General features: G+C 42.6%; 1 protein-coding gene across 1 annotated transcript in view; it reads right to left on the reverse strand.

The window, feature by feature from the left end:
- The window catches only part of LOC139208952 (FERM, ARHGEF and pleckstrin domain-containing protein 1-like), a 46,347-nt gene that overhangs the window by 5,118 nt on the left and 22,569 nt on the right, over positions 1–18,660 (reverse strand). The window contains exons 2-22 of the mRNA XM_070838755.1: positions 17,488–17,592; positions 17,327–17,369; positions 16,704–16,782; positions 15,329–15,426; positions 14,742–14,856; positions 13,361–13,508; positions 13,064–13,159; positions 12,812–12,975; positions 12,603–12,671; positions 12,421–12,514; positions 11,407–11,614; positions 6,256–6,443; positions 5,889–5,978; positions 3,625–3,758; positions 2,575–2,656; positions 2,248–2,485; positions 2,021–2,151; positions 1,824–1,892; positions 1,207–1,296; positions 827–909; positions 140–252 (exon numbers count right to left, since the gene is read on the reverse strand). Coding sequence (XP_070694856.1) covers positions 140–252; positions 827–909; positions 1,207–1,296; positions 1,824–1,892; positions 2,021–2,151; positions 2,248–2,485; positions 2,575–2,656; positions 3,625–3,758; positions 5,889–5,978; positions 6,256–6,443; positions 11,407–11,614; positions 12,421–12,514; positions 12,603–12,671; positions 12,812–12,975; positions 13,064–13,159; positions 13,361–13,508; positions 14,742–14,856; positions 15,329–15,426; positions 16,704–16,782; positions 17,327–17,369; positions 17,488–17,592 — 2,437 coding nt within the window. The remainder of the gene's footprint in view (positions 1–139; positions 253–826; positions 910–1,206; positions 1,297–1,823; positions 1,893–2,020; positions 2,152–2,247; positions 2,486–2,574; positions 2,657–3,624; positions 3,759–5,888; positions 5,979–6,255; positions 6,444–11,406; positions 11,615–12,420; positions 12,515–12,602; positions 12,672–12,811; positions 12,976–13,063; positions 13,160–13,360; positions 13,509–14,741; positions 14,857–15,328; positions 15,427–16,703; positions 16,783–17,326; positions 17,370–17,487; positions 17,593–18,660) is intronic.

Consider the following 18,660-nt stretch of genomic DNA (forward strand, 5'->3'; position numbering starts at 1 on the left):
CATCGTGCATCTGGGATTTCAATGGGTGTTTTACTCAAACTTTGTTACTGTATATCCTCTGTTCATTTTTTCATTTTGGGGGTGACAGCATAACAAGTATGCATTTTATATTCAACTGTGTGTTCATGTAGTAACTCACTGTTTTCTGTCAGATTGCTGGTCAGAAAGTCAGATGAAGGCCCATTGCTGGTTTTTGCCACCTCTATCGCCATCTTTATGTCCTCCATCCACTTCTCCATCTCTGTTAGTGAACTAGACGGAAAAACACGCAAAGGATAAAGTGCTCAGCATATCCCGTCATTAGTCACAGCAGGAAGGCCTGGTGGTTAGAAATAGTCCAGTCAAGAATGTCACAAGTTGGATCCATGTTAGTCCGGGTGTCCTGCCAAATTTTCCTTAAAAAGACACTAAGTCACCATCTGCTCATTCATGGAAAGTAGATCAGCAAAATGTTGTTTGTTAGCCTTAGAGGCAAAATTTTGTCAGCCGCTGGCAAATAAAGACAGAAATGCAGCAGCTCTGCTCATGAAGCTCAATTGCTGTGAGCTCCAGCAACCTAAATGAGCATATTAATATTTTTATCACGACACTTTGTTTACAGAGCTTTTACAGAATTAAGTTAAAGTTAATATTCTCATTGGAAATTAGTCCTTTGCAGTACACGTCTTTGTTTCTCTACAGGTTTGTCATTATTCGAGAGAAAGTCAACTGCATCTGATGAGGGCTCATCCAGATGCGGCAGAGGATAAAATGCCCGCATAACCATTTGGGTAAATGTTAGGTGCGGGTACAAAGTGTCTGTTTGTTGACAACCGCCGGGTCTTACCTTGCTGCCACCACCACCGACTGCTGCTGTCCAACCAATGTGAAGGCGTGCGGCACACCCCACTCATCTTCACTCTCTCTGATCTGGAAGGAGAACACGGAGACACAGAAAAAACATCAGAGAGCGGTGGTATCTAGGACAGCAACGACCAAAATAGACCGAAAGGGAGAGATGGAGGGAGGGATGAGGAAAAGAAAGTGAGAGAGAAGGACATGTGTAGTTGTCCTGAAAGTGTGTGACTGCGAGTGTTTGTTGAGGTGGGGGCAGACGTTGAGAGAGAGCTGCGGTTCAGCTGTTTGAGGCGGTTTATTTGCAGTAATGATAAACTGGTGACAGCTGTTTGAAGCAATTTCTGTTCAATTGAGAGACACAACACTTACTGTCATGCCATGGAGCGGCAGCTGCCCATGCAATTTGAACTGATTGGTCGCCGTCATCCCTCGACTTGTGTACAAAATGATGTCGTTGAACTATTGCCAGAGAGGCAGAGACAGGAGAGGGACAGTAAGTGGACAGTAACAATCTTTCAAACAAAAAGACATTTAAGCTGCTGAAATAAAGTCATTAAATTCAATAAATAATTCTGGGGAAGCACAAACAACTTGTCATAATGACTGGGAAATGACAAGCTGGAACACAGTGGCAGAAAAATGGTAATAATCAAGAGACCACAAAGAAATGAACAGTGAAGAGAAATTATTTTACAGCTCAAGGCTCTAACACACAAACATACTTCCTCATGTTTAAAATGCCTTGTTTACTGAACTTATATTTCCAACAAAACCAAATTCATGTGCAAAACACTTCCGTGTCTTTAGACAAAGTTCTGAGCAACATGTGGGGTTTTTCCTGAAAATAACTTTTGTACTACATCTGCCAACACCATCTGAGTAATGTATAGCAGGAAAGGATGAAAGCATGATTATTTTTCCACTGAGATCACTCCAATAAGTAATTAGATTAGTGATATGACCTAATCTCAGAAAGTGGGTGTTACCAGGAAAAACATTCTTTGCTGCAGGCCTTTTCCAGAGAGTTTGCTGAGGCAGCCTAACCTGATGAACTCCTGAGGGAGAGAAAGAAAAAAAAACAAAACACGCATCATTTATTAGACACATAATATACACGGTGTCAAATCTGTAAAAGTCAGATAGAGAATTCAAAAGTGTCTATTCTTAAAAGCTTTAAACTCACCCGACCAGGAACAACAAGATTGTCAACAGCAATCAAATCCTTCTTCAGCTCCAGAAGCTTCTGGAAGTTCTCCATCTTGACTAGGCTTCCCTGGAGCCGGTCAACCACCTCAGACACATCTGCCAGAGCAGCTATGGACCAATCAGGGGTACGGGATTATTGGAGATTGACTGTTTGATTATTCCACAGCACTAGAAGAACTTAATGTGTCTCTATAAGCGTAGTACCTCTGCAGTCCCTGAAATCCACGTGAGTAGCTGGGTAGTGTTTGCACAGGCGCTCCAGGATCTGCTTGTAGTGAATGAGGCGGTGCAGAGGACGCAGAATGAAGACATTAAGGGGGACGTAGCAGACCTTTTGGAGCTCAAAGTCCCTGCAGAGACCCTCCAACTTGCGGGATGACCTGCACGCCTTCTCCAGCTCCAACAGAACTTCAGACTGCTTATGCAGGTTTGCTGTCAGAGGCTATGGACACAGGGACACATGAGTATTAATTAAACGTTATTATTCATTATTGTAATTCCAAGTTTGTAAGACATAGAGCGGTGCCTCACCTTCAAGTCTTGAAAGTTCTTCAGCATGACATCTCCAATACGCTGGTAGTCTCCTTTTATGTGAGCATTGGATCGTCCTTCCCTAAATCAGATAAACATCAGCAAGTTTTATCTCTAAAGTGTTATGGAGCCATTGTAGACACCAAATTAATCATCTAGGCTACGCAAAAGCGCTTAAAGCTCATTGATGATTCAGGTGAGCTTCACCTTATGCATGAAAAATTCGAATGAAGTTGGAAAGAGCCTTTGAAAGTTTGAGAAAGAGATCCACCAGCAGGTGTCTCCCTTGAGCATGACTTCCCCCATATGGGTGCAGGAGCAGCATTCTGCATTACTGGATTCATTCAGAATATTTATGAATTTCGTAGAGCATTATGACAGCTGCGTTAGGGGAACACATACAGCCTGTAAAACACATCCTTCCTAATCTATGACAGACAGCTTTTTAAACACGGTCACAACAACAAAAGTACATCTCTGCCATAATATTTGAATATGCAAAGCTAAAAGAGAGACACATGTAGTGCAAGATAATTTGCATACATATTTGAGTGTGGTTCTTATCAGCAGAATTGACTGTAATATCACTTTCAGCTTTAATTTGGAGTTGTAACGATGACTAGCCAAAACGGGCTTTGAAATAAAATTCTATATGTCTGCAGTAAATGGTGGTAAATTCTGACAGACTGACAGGCTTTATGCATCACTGTCTGCATGTCTGTGTGTGTGTCTTTGAGTGTGAGTGTGTGCACATGTGGTTCAGTGTGTGTTAGATAAAGGACGACATCATTAAGGAGATCTGACAGCAGAAACCCACAGGCAAGAAAAGGCCGGCCGTGGTGCAGCATGACTGTTGCCATGGAGATTATAGCTCCTCGGGTCATCTAAAGGGACTGGGTCGCCCTCTCAGACTAAATGCCAGTAAAACTCATTAAAAAGGCGGTGGAAGATGCTATAAATCGGACAAAAACCAAACCACCACGTCAGCTGGCATGGTCTTGACCCTGCAGGGAGTTTTCGGAGTGAGTCTGGAAGTGAAATGAGACTCACCACAGGGCCAGCCTCTGCTCCACCTCCCTGAGAAAACCTGTGTGGAACTTGTGCAGAGGCTCGAAGGTGGAGAGGATGGTGTTCTTTAGAGAGTCTGGAGTTGCCTCATCTTCTCCCACTGCACTCTGGAAAGACTGAGATCCCAAATACACATACGAGTTCAAGCAACAAAACGTGGTATAAAGTAAGACACTATAATTGTTTATGTTAAGGATCCTCTCCAGACAGACTCTGCTGTGAATAATTTTTATCGGATATGTTTTTTTCCACCAAACATTACTGAGGTAATGATTCTTGTCCTTAAATCTACTCCTTGTCCCTCATTGAAAAATCCAGAAAATATGTATACACACGCATATGTGTGATGTCTCCTACGTCACTGAAAATTAGAGTTGTTGTTTCAACATCACGCTTGTTCGAGCTGCATAATGATCCGTTAGAATTAAATGTAACACGTTACACAACGCACATTCAGGCCAGATATCTGTGAACATTTAATCGTGGATTCAGCACGATGCACTGGAGAAGAGACGTGAGGCGTGTTTTAATTTTGATGGACTTGAACTGAATCTCACATGGATCTGCACCTGCGATTGGCTGCCAAACTAGAACGGATATCTAGACCGACATTTAAGGTGGACACAGGGAAACTTTCCACGGCACAGATATCGTTCTGCACAGTGAAGCTCAAACATTTATGTTAAGGAACAACAAACAGAGAACATTTTTGAGTGGAGAGGGGTTCTTTGGGTGGGCTATGGTTTGGGACTTTGATTGTAGGCCGTGGCGTCCACACTTTGTATTTGGCGGGGGTCCTCTGTTGAATCCTGTCATAGCCAATCTCTCTCTCCCCTCATTTCCTGTCATCTTTCTACTCCAGATGTCTAAATGAAGCCACAAAACAATTTAGAAACTAAAAATTAAATCCCCCCCATCTGTGATTTCTCTGAGAGTCATAGGTCCAAACATTTTGATGGGAAAAAGGACACTATGATACCACATCTACCCAGAGTGATACCAGAGGTATTTCCAGAGATTGCAGACCATTTTCTGGCTCAGAACAGATAAAGCAACCATGTAACAAAGCTCGCTGGGATGTAAGAGGTATGAATTAAGTATTAAGCTGCAGCGCAATGGTTATCTCTCCACGACAGCGGGTGATTCAAGCGCTGATTTTCTGGTCTCGAGCTTGTAAAAAAACTTGTACAGTGAGAAGTTTCTCGCAAGTTTTCTCACTTGTCAAGATCATAGGAACGGCACTGATCAATGCTGTGTTGCTGATCTTCCCAGGACACTATCAAAAGACCTTCATCAGTGTTTCTACTGTTGCACTTCAGTCTTGGGACGTCTCTTAAATCCCTTAATTGCCTGAGGATGAATGGAAGAATCAATAGCTAATCATTCTTAACACTACCGTTCCATTAAGTCAGAATGAAGTCAAACGTTGCATGTTGTGTGTTTGGCCACAGAGGACAGAAAATAGCTGTATTTCGCTGACGTGATGGGAAAGGGAAGTGAGCTTAAGGAGAAGCGTGTGTCTCTAGAAAGGCTTGAGAAAAAGCGCCAGCTGTTGTTCAGATGGCTTCACCCCAAACAGCAGCGCCAAACAGTGTATGGGAAGAGCGACAACACACACACACACACACAGTTGTAAAAAGGAAGATGACATAAGCCAAACCAAATATTTACGAGACGTGCGAAAGGCTTCTCTGAAAATTACAAGACAAGAAAAGCTGCATCCTTTAAAAATGCCAATGAGAAGGAGAAATGCATTTTCTCCACGTGTGCGCTGAATCAGACAAACAGCAGCACCTCCATCAAGCCTTGTAAAGACATGCTCCTTGTTTGCTGCTGAAGCAGATGTACCACAGGTTTAATATCCTGTATTCTGCTGCATTTCCTTTGTGATATTATCAAATGAAATGGTTCCCATATGCTTGTACCCAGCCAGTGAAATCTGAAGTCACATGTAGATGGAGCACGCGGCTAAATCCATCTATCTCTTTAAACACAAACACAGTTTAGTATTCACAGCCTTGAGTGAGACAGATGAATGCATTTCACAGCGCGGGTGTGGGGAATGAATAAAAAATGAAATTGCATCTGCCAAAATATCCCTGTGTCACTGCCTGACTCTGTGTTTTGGCGGGTGCTCCGCAATGGAGCAGCTAACCGGAATAATCAATGTTTTCTCTCCAGAGGACAGCGCAGCAGATAACAAACAGTGGAGCAGCGTGTTGGCTAGCGGACTTGGCTCATCTTACCACAGTCACCACCTCCAGGTCCTTCAGATACGTCCTTTCTGTGGTCAGCAGCTCCTTGGCGATGAAGTAGGCCCGATCTGTTGGAAACCTCTGCAAAGACATCACAACAGGAGGAAAATGTGAGTAAGAACAACTATCTTCTGTCTAACCAATATATCTGAGTAGATTTGCAGGAAAATACTCGGTCTTCAGCCCCTGTGGAGCTTTATTTAGGACAGGTAATCTAGGTCCAGTGCTATTTTGAGTATTTGGTAGTGGCTTTGAGGCACAAGTTAAAAAAAAATCCTAAAAAACTGATAAAACAAAGCAACTTTGGGGCGATTATTGTTGGTTTTAATCAACAGAAGCTTGCCATTAAATCACAAACCTTCCTCCGAACCTCATCTTCATCATCAGTGCGAACACTGCAGGCATCATTGAGCAGTGGGCTGGTGAGGGGGGAGGGCTGTCGGCCGTTGGGACTGTGACTGCACAGCTCCAGAGACTTCTGACCGTTGACCATGCCATGGGAGTGACCTGAGGACGCAGACAGGTGAGGGCTGTTGGACACCACTTCTGCACGGGGGCCCATTCAGAAACCGAAGTGAGGAGAGAAAACAAAAAAAGTGAGTGACTCAAATATACATAAAAACAGCAAGAGAGATCTGGACAAAAATACTTGAGAATCCACATGAAGTCATGGATATAAGTCACAGAAAAGTAGGTGAGTAGTCATATAATTGTTAGTTGATTGACAGAAAGTTAATGACCAACTATTTTGAAAATAAAATATCCTCATCAAACATCAGTCATTGGAAACTATGCTGGCTACACCAAAATATATAAAGTATTTACAAACATAGTTTGACCCAGGATCAGAGACTGTCTCAGCCACACAGGAAAACGTAATGAGGTCTAGCTGGGGGATACGTCTGCAGAAAGTGAAATGTCAGCCATGACTCACTCTACAGTCCAGACAGCTCTGGCAGTCTTTGTGCCACGTCAATCAATACACAGGCTGAGACACGTACTGCAGGATGATCAAGAGGAATAGCTTACTTAGTGGCATCTATACTGATGATGTTCACTGACCTTACTTACTACGTTCCCTCTGCTGTCCTCTGCTGTGTAGACACAAATAAAACGGTACAACATGCACACAAACCAGCGCAACTCCTAGATGCAACTAGCTCAACGCACCAGCACAACTCTGGGAAGGATCGACTTGAAACTCTACAGAGGGAAGGAGTGGAAACCACAGTAAACATCTACAAGACTGCTACAAATGAGAGTGGAAAGGAACTACAGTATACACACAGAAAAACAACCAACACTACAAAACTACAGGGAGAGTGAAGTGGAAAGGTCTAGACACCAACTTCTGGGATCTCACAAAGAAGATTCAGAAAATCTCACTTCATAAAGGACATCTTTATTGACTCTAAAATAATATATGTACATTGTTTAATGAATATAAATCTTCAGAAAAGCAGCAAAAAAAAAGGTCAAAGCCAGCTGAGCGTGCAGAGGAACACGGAGTGAGTGAACGAGACAGAAGGGAAAGTGCAGTAAAAGAAGAGTGAATCTTCTAGGTCTTAGCTAATATTAAATAATAAACAAACCTTTATCAGCGCAAAGGTTTTTGAATAAACAGCTTTGTGACACTTCCGTTATAATTGCGTTATTGCTCTAAAACTCAGACGGTAATGAGGAAACATGCATGCATTATTCAGTCCATGAATACAAATCAGTTTTACATCAATTTAATTGTAAAAGTGACACAGTGAGCTGTAAAAATAAGTGTATAGTAATACCATGTTTAAAAATTCAGTCCCTAATCATACATGCTGCATGATTTCCTAGTCCAAAAAGTCTGCTCACATTCTCCTGTCTGTTATACTAGATTAAGAAATTACAGTGAAGTGACTGAGAGCTCTACCTGTATATCACAGTACATACAGTACATGCAGAGAGCAGCCAGGGCAGAGCAGCATGATGTGTACCACGCCTCAGTCCTGGTTTAGTGCAGCATGCATTGGAAACAAACCCTGAAGGACACCAGTGGTTGAAAAATACACACAAGTCTCGCCCACAGACCCGGGACTCTTAGCCGAACCGACACATGTTAAATGGTTTGGAGTTAAATCTATCTGCTCCAAATGACTTTGTCTTTGTACAATACAATGTCATTCCAGGTCTGTGGGACAGCTTTGTGCACCAGAGTGGGTTCCCTCACACTGCAGTGATCCAGTGACAACTGACAAATAAACACTCTTTCATAGTGCTGCACTAATCTACATTATGCCGCTTTGAAAGTTTTGCCTCTTGGGACATTAATAATCAGGAGGCACATTCACACTCGAACATTTTTGTAGGTGCTGTGTAACAATAATCTGCACAAAACGAAAACATTCATGTCCACTACTGTCTGGTTTTAAACCTTTCTTTTTTTTTGCCCTTATTGGATGGATGATAGTAGAGTGGCAGACTGAAAAGGGGAGAAAGAGAGGGGTAAAGCATACAACAAAGCCCCCCCCCCCGGAAAATGAACCCTGGGACTTTGCATTATATAGTAGTATGTACTTTAAGCTTTAGACTACTGGGGTGCCCATTGTGGCTGCAACATCATCATGTCCCAAATGACTAACTTAAAAAATGGGATGGAGCCACTGGCGATGTTGAAATATTAAATAATCTAGAAAGACGTTGATCAAGACACACATACAAATAAAAATCTCACTTTACTGCTTGACGTCAGTGCTAGAAATGTAGCACCACGCTGCACAGGCAGTCGACAGTGATGGATGAGCCAAGAGAGTCTGTGCTTTGAGGTGTTGCCCTTAAACTGCCTTTCACTGCTACAGTACACACACACACACACACACACACACACACACACACACGTACATAGTTACTAAAACCTGCTTCTATTTTCCTGCATATTCCCAAGCTCCTGTCGTTCTTACCCTGATGTTCTATCGGCTCTGGAATAATTAAGCGTTAGCTGGATCATTGCAGAGGAGTGAACCCAGATACTGGCAGTCTCACCTCTTTCTACCACACAGACAGTGGTGAGTGACAAAACAGGTTTACATGCAGTTACGGCTGGGAAACAAAACAGAAAAGATAAGACAGTTTCATGCTTACATTGGACAAAGACAGAAAAGAAATACCAGAAATATGATATAAAGACTCTTTTTCAACAACACAAATAAACACGAGGGCAGAGAGAGCAAAATAAAAGTGCTGTGGCATTTTGTTAAGACTGAGAACTATGCAACCTTTAGAAACAACTGGATTTTGTGGGCACTATAGCTGTCAGAGGACTTAGCTTGATACCAAATTACAGCCAGAGAAACTCAAGCATGATTCAAGTGCAGAGTAAAGTGAGCATAGAGCATAGCGTAGTGAGCAAAAGAGCCACACACTGTTATGGAGTAGCTAATCTACCACTGCAACAGACATTTACCTGAGCCTGACCAAGCCGCTGCTGGGCTTTCTGACCTATCAGACAATATTCACAAATATATTGTAAGGTTATTTCTACTCCTGTTGCTGAATATCTCGCTGATTTCTACCACCGTTAGGAATAAAAGTAAACAGAAATAGGCAAAGAGCAGAAGGTACTGTAAACATAAACAATACTGGATATTAATCAGATGTCCAAATCAGTATTTGCAGTATATCAATTAGTTTCCACTCCGCCACCAAATACTTCAGACGGAGCTTACTACTCTCACAACAATCACAAGCCAGCTCAAGAATATAAATCAAACAAGACAGCAGAATTATGCCCAGTAAATGCCCTCAGAGTCACCAATTACTGCCACAATCAGACACCCATGAGTCTTTCCAGACTTCGTCTCAGACGTATGATGAGTACAAAGTGTGCAATGCAGAAAAACTGTATTAACTTAATCTAATAGGAAATATAAATGTCTATGGACAATAATGATTGGATATGTGTATTTCCCTATAGGAAGTCATAAGGCATCTGAGGCATAAAGACTGAACCAAACATTCAACGAGTCACACTGTTGTCTGCTTTGTTCTAAACATCCAAGAATGCAAAGAAAAAGTGCAACTGTAACGATAAATTCTCTTTTGACCATTCTCGAGTTTTAAAAGGGACACAAATAAAGACACTAAGTCTCTGTAGTTTTAGTTCATTACTAGCTAGTAAGTGTTATATTCTAACACGGCACTTGTGTATTTCTGCAGGGACACGTTAATACAATCAAAGAAATGGGAGACTGAAAGATAAACCCCATTCAGTCAACAAACAAGATTCAGTCCTCATGAAATCTCACCAAGGGAAGCGGCTCCCGATGAAAGAGAGACTGATGCTGGGAACAAAAAGTGCTTCTAGTAGGTAGGGCTGTGCTTAACAAGACTAGTGTGAGCACGGCGTGTAGAGATTTGAGGCATCCTCAGAGGACAAATAATCTCTCAACCACTAAACACTGCTTGTCTTTCACCATCTGGACCCAAACTAAACCCTTAAAACTCTCCCGTGGAGACGGTTTGAAACTCTCTGTGCACTAACAGCTGAAAATCTGTCCGCCATCCTCATCACTGAAGGCATGGCATCCGTCCTCATCTGCCTCCTCATCCAGCTGGAGGCTGCCAAAGGAAAACTTGTTCCTGGGTAGAGGGGAAGTGGAATTGGCCTCTGCTGGATTACCAAACGTCACAGGGCTGCTGCCGCTGCCCTGTTTAATCTCCACCTCAGACTCACTGGACTCCGAACCGCTGGTGGGGGAGCCCTCGTTCATTTGAACCGCTCCCACATGCATGACACCAGGCTGCCCCAAGCGTTTCTGCCCCGAACTGCCCCTGGACCGGCCCGGTGCCATGAGGCCATTTGCTGCCATGCGACGCTCAAGAGCAGCCATGCGCTCGGCCCGAGACAAGACAGGACGTGATTCCTGCCCTGGGGAGGAATTTCTCTGGTTTGTGTCTGTGTCAGAGTGGTGACGCATTTTGTGGGGCTTTTGTAAGCGAGGAGAGAGGCTCGGGGCGGAGGAGTATCCCCCCTCGAAGTGAGTGGGAACAGAGCCATTCTGCTCAGCGTAACTGCGGGAGCCTGATTGATGGAAGGCGTTCATGACAGGACCTGTGACGACACTCCTTGAACCCATAGGTGACACTGTGAGAGGGCTGCTGCTGCTGCTGCTGCTGCGCCTCTCTCTATTATGGGCACTGAGGTCCCCCACAGTGCTACGGACAGGACTCTGGTCAACCTTTTGGTGTGATGGCTTGGGAGACTGGTCCAACTCATGGCTCATGCCAAACGACTGCTTAGAGGAGGAAGGGGATCCCCTGTGCCGCATCCTACCAAGACAATTCTCCTGCTGGGCTTGTAGAGGCCCGTTCATGCCCCCAGAGCCAGACCCACAGCAGGGCAAGACCTGTTCCCTATAACTGCGATTCAGCTTCATAACCTGGTCCCTGCCTTTGTTATATTCACTATTTACATCACTGCAGTCAGTGAAGGGGATGGAAGAGCTGCTGCCCTTAGCAGCCCGAGATGCTGGACCTGTACTCAGATGTTCTGGGTGGGTCTGTCGTGTTGGGCCTCTTGTCTCCTCAGTCCTGGACACAGACCCCCTTCGGTCGTCATGGCCGTTCCTCTGGTGAGATGGGCTCGCCCTTGTTGTCCTCAAGGCCGAGGGGTCTTCTGCACTCACCAACACCGACTCCTTCCAATGACGCCGTGGAGGAGAGTCTACTCCGGGAGCACCACTCTGACAGGAAGAGACAGAGGCAGACAATTGGAGTATTTCAAGAGTAGATTTTATTCATGGCTATGTTTAATTTAATCATTATTACTAACTAGAGGCTGATGATTTAAACAAGTATGTCCAACTTGAGGGTAGCCTGTAGAGTTTGGGTCAATGTAGCACTGTTGGATGCACAGGTACATGCACATGTGCAGGCACAGTGCACATTCCTGCTGACATCTTAACTGTAGTAGTAGTGGAAATATGCTAATGAATGTAGCAAGACTCCTAGCCATTATGTAAACATGAGTGTAAACTAGACCTCTGAGTAGATGTAGTGGGATCCAAGGACCATAGGCGTTCGCAACACTGCTGCGAACACTGCCAAGATCTGACCCAGCATCGGAGCACAAGGGCCATTAAAACATTCATCAATTAATTTCTCCATTTCATTCAAAAGCGTCCCATAGTTTGTTTAATGTCCTCTGCTATACACTTGAAACCAAACAGCTCAAAAGTAACAATGAATGTAGTGAATGTGTTTTAAATAACAAAATACTACGCAAAAGGATTGTGTGCAATCATAAAAATATGACCAAGAATTACAAAAATGTTTGATGTATTGAACAAAGCAGGTTTTAAAATATAGGAAAAAAAAAAACGTGGTGGTTTTTGGTGTTAAACAATTGATGTAAAGTGACAATGTAAAAGGTACTATTAAAGCTTTGTTTGTGTACATGGAAGCACAATGTAATGAGATTCTTCAGGTGACACGGACCATACACGGCTAAATGTCTGCTGTGAATGCACTGACAGACTGATGCACTCACTTCTGTTGGCACTTCATGGTGGCGTGGAGAAGGCAACGGTGACAGGCGGCTGTTGTGTTGGACCCGACTGTTGTGTTGGACCCGACTGTGTTTCCTGGCAGACAGGATGTTGAAGGTCAGTGTTATTCAATCCGAGCACCCTCGCCTACACCGAATATGTCAAACGTTTCTGCAGCCTTTACCTTTCAAACGGGATCTTTTTAAACTCAGACTCCTTCACATAATCAATCACCTGCTTCTGTGTGCGACCGCTGCAGAGACAAGTACAGGAGGGATAATAATGAGCTATTCTGGGAGAGCTGTGGTAGACTGTTAAGTGATGGGGCGACGCAGCTGTGCGACTGCAGCCCTGAAAGACACACAGCAGCTCGAAGATGCGAATTCTCTCTACCTGAATCTGAAGGAGGAGCCTCGTGTGAAGAGCACTGGTTTGGGCTTGGGCTTGGGTTCCTCAAAGAGGCGGAAGAAGGCGTGGTATTCGACACAGATCTTCCAGAAGACTTTGCAGCAGTCTCTGCTGGCCATCAGAAACTCTAGAGTGTCCTGATAGGAACTCTACGGACACATAAAAGCATAACTTATAGCACCGAAAACTGATGGGTTTTGTTTTTTTATACATATGTGATTCAAAGACGTAGCTTACATTTATATCTGGCCTCAGCTTGATGAGGAATCTTTTCCTCTTGAAGCTCAGTTTACGCACTTTAGACCAGTTGAAGGCGTTAATCCTTGTGTGTCCCTGCGGTGGTGAAAAATGAATAAACTTTTCTACAGCAAGCTTTGAAAAATATCTAACATTTTTACTAACAAACATATCTACTGAAGTGAACTTAAAACAAATAAAACAAAATTCAACCCAAGGGGTTTTTCTAATCACATTTGGCCATACACCAGCCATCATTATACACACAGTGTTGACCTACAAATTAGTATGACTGACCTGAAAGACCAGGACACCGGTGTGCGCCACAGCCAGACTTAGCCTCGTGCCCTCACGATCCTTGGCAGGGTGAAGGCGAATCCCATACATCTCCAGCCGACGTGCGACTTCTAGTAACTGATAGTCTGATTCTGCTGGTGTATGAGCTCTAGCAACACAAAATGAAAACGTAACAAGTTTAAATATAAGACTAGGGTTTATTCTAACATTTTCCTCATTGTCAACAAATCCCATGACAAGACCAAAACCAACTAGGAAATCTGTTGATTGGCCAGAGACTGATATAACTTATTGTTCAAAAATGTAGAGCAGAATAACAGTGACTTTTTCCTGAAATATGCATGATGGTATTATAGAAAAGTACTCTGTGTTTTGAAAAAGAAAATAAAGTAGGGAGGGTGAAAGGACACAGCAAAATTAAAATTTAATCTCCCAGGTTTTAACACTTTGACTTAATAAGTGCAAACTGTAGCATTCATCATCCCTTCAGCAAATTTTTGGACAAATAAATTAATTCCCGGCTTATCATCCTGCTGTGTGTCTCACTAATTGAGGTGAAAGACCGGGCTCACAGTGGATCCTGGTGTTTATCTGAGTGTTTGGAGCACTGGTGGAAGGTTGGGGATGGGTTGCAAATGCTAACTTTCCTAATTCTTATCAGTGGATAAGCCTTCCTGTTTCCTGCCTGTGGTATTTAATAAGAGATTTAACTCTGCATGGCACTCAGCCAGAAGAACCCCAGTTACAATTATTAATCAAGAAAGCCTCAGCCAGAGAGAGCAGACAAATCTAAAGGAGACCCTTTCACGTGGCAGCCGCCCACTGTGTATCCATCACTGGCACAGCCCACTGCAACATAGAGGTGGGACAAGGGTTGGCCACGCACATATTCCAATTTGTGCACTGATGAAGCCATTTTGAGGGAGGATGGTGGGAGGAGATCTGGAAAGATTCCAACTATATACTCCCAGCAGCATACTACTCTTAAACTAGAGGCTGATGAATGGAAAAGTACTGTGTGAAAAGAGTCACGTTCAATAACCAGCTTCACTTCACAACTCCTACACAAAATTTCAATGTGGACTTGTATTAATAAGAGTAGTGCATTGTTTTTCTAAGCTGATATGTGGTAAAGAACTACACAGAGCACTTGAGAAAGAATCTAATTATTCAGTGGAAGACTTTCTGACAGTGTCACCTGTATAAAACTTCATTAAGGGACATGCACAAGCCCTGAAACAGCTGTTCTTGCTCGTGGGTGCTGAGAATAATTGTTGTTCAGCCATGGCATCAGTGAACTTATGAAAAGAGCTAAACAGAAACTATGACTGGATCAAATAAATTCCTTATTTTAAGACCTTCTTCAGTTCTAGAAACTCACATATTCTTTGAGTGAAACTCCATGATCTTGTCAATCAGAGGCATTTGATCGGGGATGTAGTTGTTGTTGAGGAGGTGTGACCGGCACTGGCTCTCCTCAAAGTCCCCAATCTCAGCTGAAAAGTCAGGGAGAAGAGAGGAAGAAGTTCAAGTTATTGTAAAAATACCTGCAACTAAATAAATATATGTGACAAATAAATCAAAATGAAAAAAAAATAAGCCTCTAGAATAGCTTAAATGCTCCTTGGCACATACTTGCAAAGTCTCTGAACCCTACTGAGACAAAGACAAAGAACACTTTTCTTTCAAAAGATATTTCCTTGGTTTATATTTCCCTGCATATCGGTACCACAATGCATGCGGTTGTCCTGAAGCAGTCCTCCAAGATTATGCTCAGGCATCCGACTGAAAGGTATCCATAGCAACACACAGCTAATCAATTTGTAATGGTGTGCAGTGTGCTGTATGACAATGTTTGATGATAAGCTCTGTGTGAAAAAAGCATAGCATGTCTTCAAAGACATTTATCTGATCAGTCGACTCTTTGGTCTCTTGAGCTAAATGAGGAAACAGCCATGAGGAACTTACACTGGATAATATGGGAGACCATCAGTGCTGCACTGCTGTCATTGCAGGTCAGACGCCCGCAGGAAAGATCCTGTTTGATTTGGAGGGCAAACAGGTACCTGGACACAAAGAATAAAAACACCATGTACTGCTGAATTCAAACAAAGCATCCACGGGAGTTGCTGTAACTTTGATTTCTGATCAAAGTCTGATCTTTTGGTTTTACACAAGGACTTCCAAAGAAGTTGGCTGAGGTACAGATTTCAGTAATTAATAAGTAGATTGATTTTATTGAAGATTTACTGACTGTCTGGATGCAAGCCACACCAGGAACCACTATAGTCTTAATAAAAGGTATAATGTTTTGCTTAAATAATAAATGATCTGTTGCACAGCCAAAGGTCAGACCTCCATGGATAAGAAGTGTAACCAATTTCATCAATGGACCTGACTTCATAATGGAGGACGGCCCACTTTGGCAGTTTGGTTTGTCCCTTCAGCCGTAGCAGCCCTGAATAAAATAATACTGAGCAATAAACATATAACTACATACATATATGTATATACGTGGGTGTGTACACAAGAATAATGTCAATGTCACAATGTCAAGTTTTGCCCAACAAAGACTAACCCAACCAGTTTAAACTAATATAAAAGGAGAGAAAAACAGAAAATCCTCACTCTGGAGAAGCTGAATCCAGAGAATGACTAATTGGCTTTGATGATTCATTTATTATAAAATTGGTGCTGATTCATTTTATGTCGATATCTAATTGTTTCAGCTCTTGTGTGTATTGCATGTGTCTAAACATTGATAAATATTTGTATATATCGACACCTAAGATGTGCAGGCTGTGAAATCAAACATCTCCGAGGATAATCTGTTAGATGTCTCTGACATAATAACGACAGACGTCTGATGTGTGCTGGATGATTCACATATTCAACATTATTTACTTCTCATTATTTATATTGTTATTATTGCATCATGCGCATATAAATGTAAAGATCAGCTAGCGACTGTACAGAAAAGCATCTGAAGTAGGCGTGGGACATTTCTTCCTGTGCGACTATTATTTCTACGACCTCTCACTGAAAACATACAAGTCATGAGCCTGCACTGTAATGAGGAAACAGAACCTGGAAAATCATTAATCTCCAGAGGGCTAAATCAGAAACACCGCAGCTATGACATGTGAACCGAATAGCTGAGGAGGGAATAAATCTTTTGGGAAACAGAGCACATGTTTCATTTTGCTTCTACAACCGATTTCAGTCACAGCTGAAGTCATTCACACTGTCATACCGTATGTACAGCAAATGCAGCAAGTGCCAACTGGAAGACATGTATGATGTAGAGATGAAAAGAAATGTAATTATAGGGAAAGAAGCTCACCTTGTTAGCTCCTCCAGTAGCTGGGCATGATCTGGAGGAAAGAACTTCACAGCAAACCTCAGGATCGTGTGCTTTGGTCCTGTGTGGGATAGATGAGTTTTGGAAAAACACACTCAGCTGCCAAAACTGATGCAGTCTAACTAATGCAAGAGCCGTTCAATAAATCCCACCTTCATGAAGGCTATTATGTTCAGTTTTTGTTGAAGCTGTTGCACAGAAATATTGATTACATTTTATGATGATTTAAGAGGATGGAGGACAAGTATTACTGTTATTTTCTCTACTCTCTGATATAAATAAGTCCACATAATATAAATATGATGGAAGATAATCTAATAGCATGATGAACTACATCCTGCAAAATAACCATGAAGTTGAATGAACGCCTCTCTACATGTCCAAACAAATACAGAACATTATAACCTTCATGAGGGAGGATCTATTGCATTAGTTTTAGTCAGGTGTAATAACCCACTGGGTGTAAATTTCCTATTAGACTTTGCTTGGCTGCAGAAAATACAAAGCATATTCCGTTGACAGCTATTTTTTCCCCGAGAACTCAATGAAACATTCAAAGATGCCCTGAAAAAATATGTAACGGTAAAATATTTAGAAACGCTTACGTCTGAGCTGCTTGATGATTGGCTTGATATGGTCTAACCAAACCTGTGGGAAAAAAAAAAGATTTACAAAAAGCACCACTAAGTAGCTTCTTTTAAGCAAAACGAAGTCTGAGATGTACAAGAAGAGGCTCCATTTTAGTCTCACTTTCATCCTCACTCACCATCATCTTCTGATGGTTCTGAAACTCCAAGCCAAAGTAGTCACCCTCAATGAGGTTCATGTGGGAGCACACCAGGTCAAACAGCATCTTGCCCGAGGCTTTTTGCTGTGAACAGGAGGACAAAAAAACAACAACAAAGAATTCTGGTTAAAATAACACTCGTCTGGGTTTTTATGGCCATGTTCAGTAATCATTTGTATTTTTAATCTTAATTTGTTCTCAGCGACTCAATCCAAGTGACATTTCATATTATTATTTAAACAAAGGAGAACCAAACTTCAGAAAACCTCAATGATAAGACTTTGACACAGAAGAGCAGTGAGAAACAAAGAGCCCTGCTTTATAGATCTGTCACACCCTGTGGCAGCTAATGTCACCTAGAAAGACAACTACTCTGTCTGTCTAAATTCCTCTGCTATCCTCCCTTCCTATCCTTCCATCCTGGCATTCAAAAGCTCAGTTGGCCACAAAAAGCCACTGCAGCTGGAGTGGGTTGGACCCCGTCTTTGATCTGTGTTTTTAGTGTCACTGCTGACTCCGATGATGGACCAGCGGCCTTTGAGGCTGATACAGCATCAGAATGGGATAAAGAGTCTCGCTGACCACTTCTGTCCTCAGTCACCCATCATACAGTGCACATATAAAACTCTGAAGGCTGACTCAACCGCCCACTTTCTGACAAATGTGACAACACACAAACATCAAAAAGCCACCACGTCTTTGGAGCGAGAGAAAAATTTCCATGCAAGTTCAAATAAATGTCAGGGATTTCCACGGAAACGCTTTTTTGGATATAGACGCCCTAAGGAGGCTCTGTCAGGCACATAGCGAGAGAATTTCTGCCTGGCTGCTTCCTCGTGACTGGTTTGCACCCGTGCAGAGGGTATCACAGCTACAGAATGTGAGTGTTTAAGGTAGCAGCCTGGATAATGATCCAGGGTATGTTTGAGTGCATTTCAAGGGAGCAGTTTCTCCTCTACTTTTGCACAAAAGGACAGTGAGTTGCTAAGATGCACGCCACAACAAAAATTCTCTTCATACGGCTGAACTGTGTTGACATCCTCTTTTCATCCAACAAGGGGCTTGCTTGCCTGTAAATCTATGTAGTGTTTCAAAGCCAAAGAAAGACACAGTCTGTGTTCCTATTAATGCTTGGAGAATAAAAAAACTTAA

This window comes from Pempheris klunzingeri, chromosome 10 (assembly GCF_042242105.1).
Source record: "Pempheris klunzingeri isolate RE-2024b chromosome 10, fPemKlu1.hap1, whole genome shotgun sequence".
NCBI lineage: Eukaryota > Metazoa > Chordata > Actinopteri > Acropomatiformes > Pempheridae > Pempheris > Pempheris klunzingeri.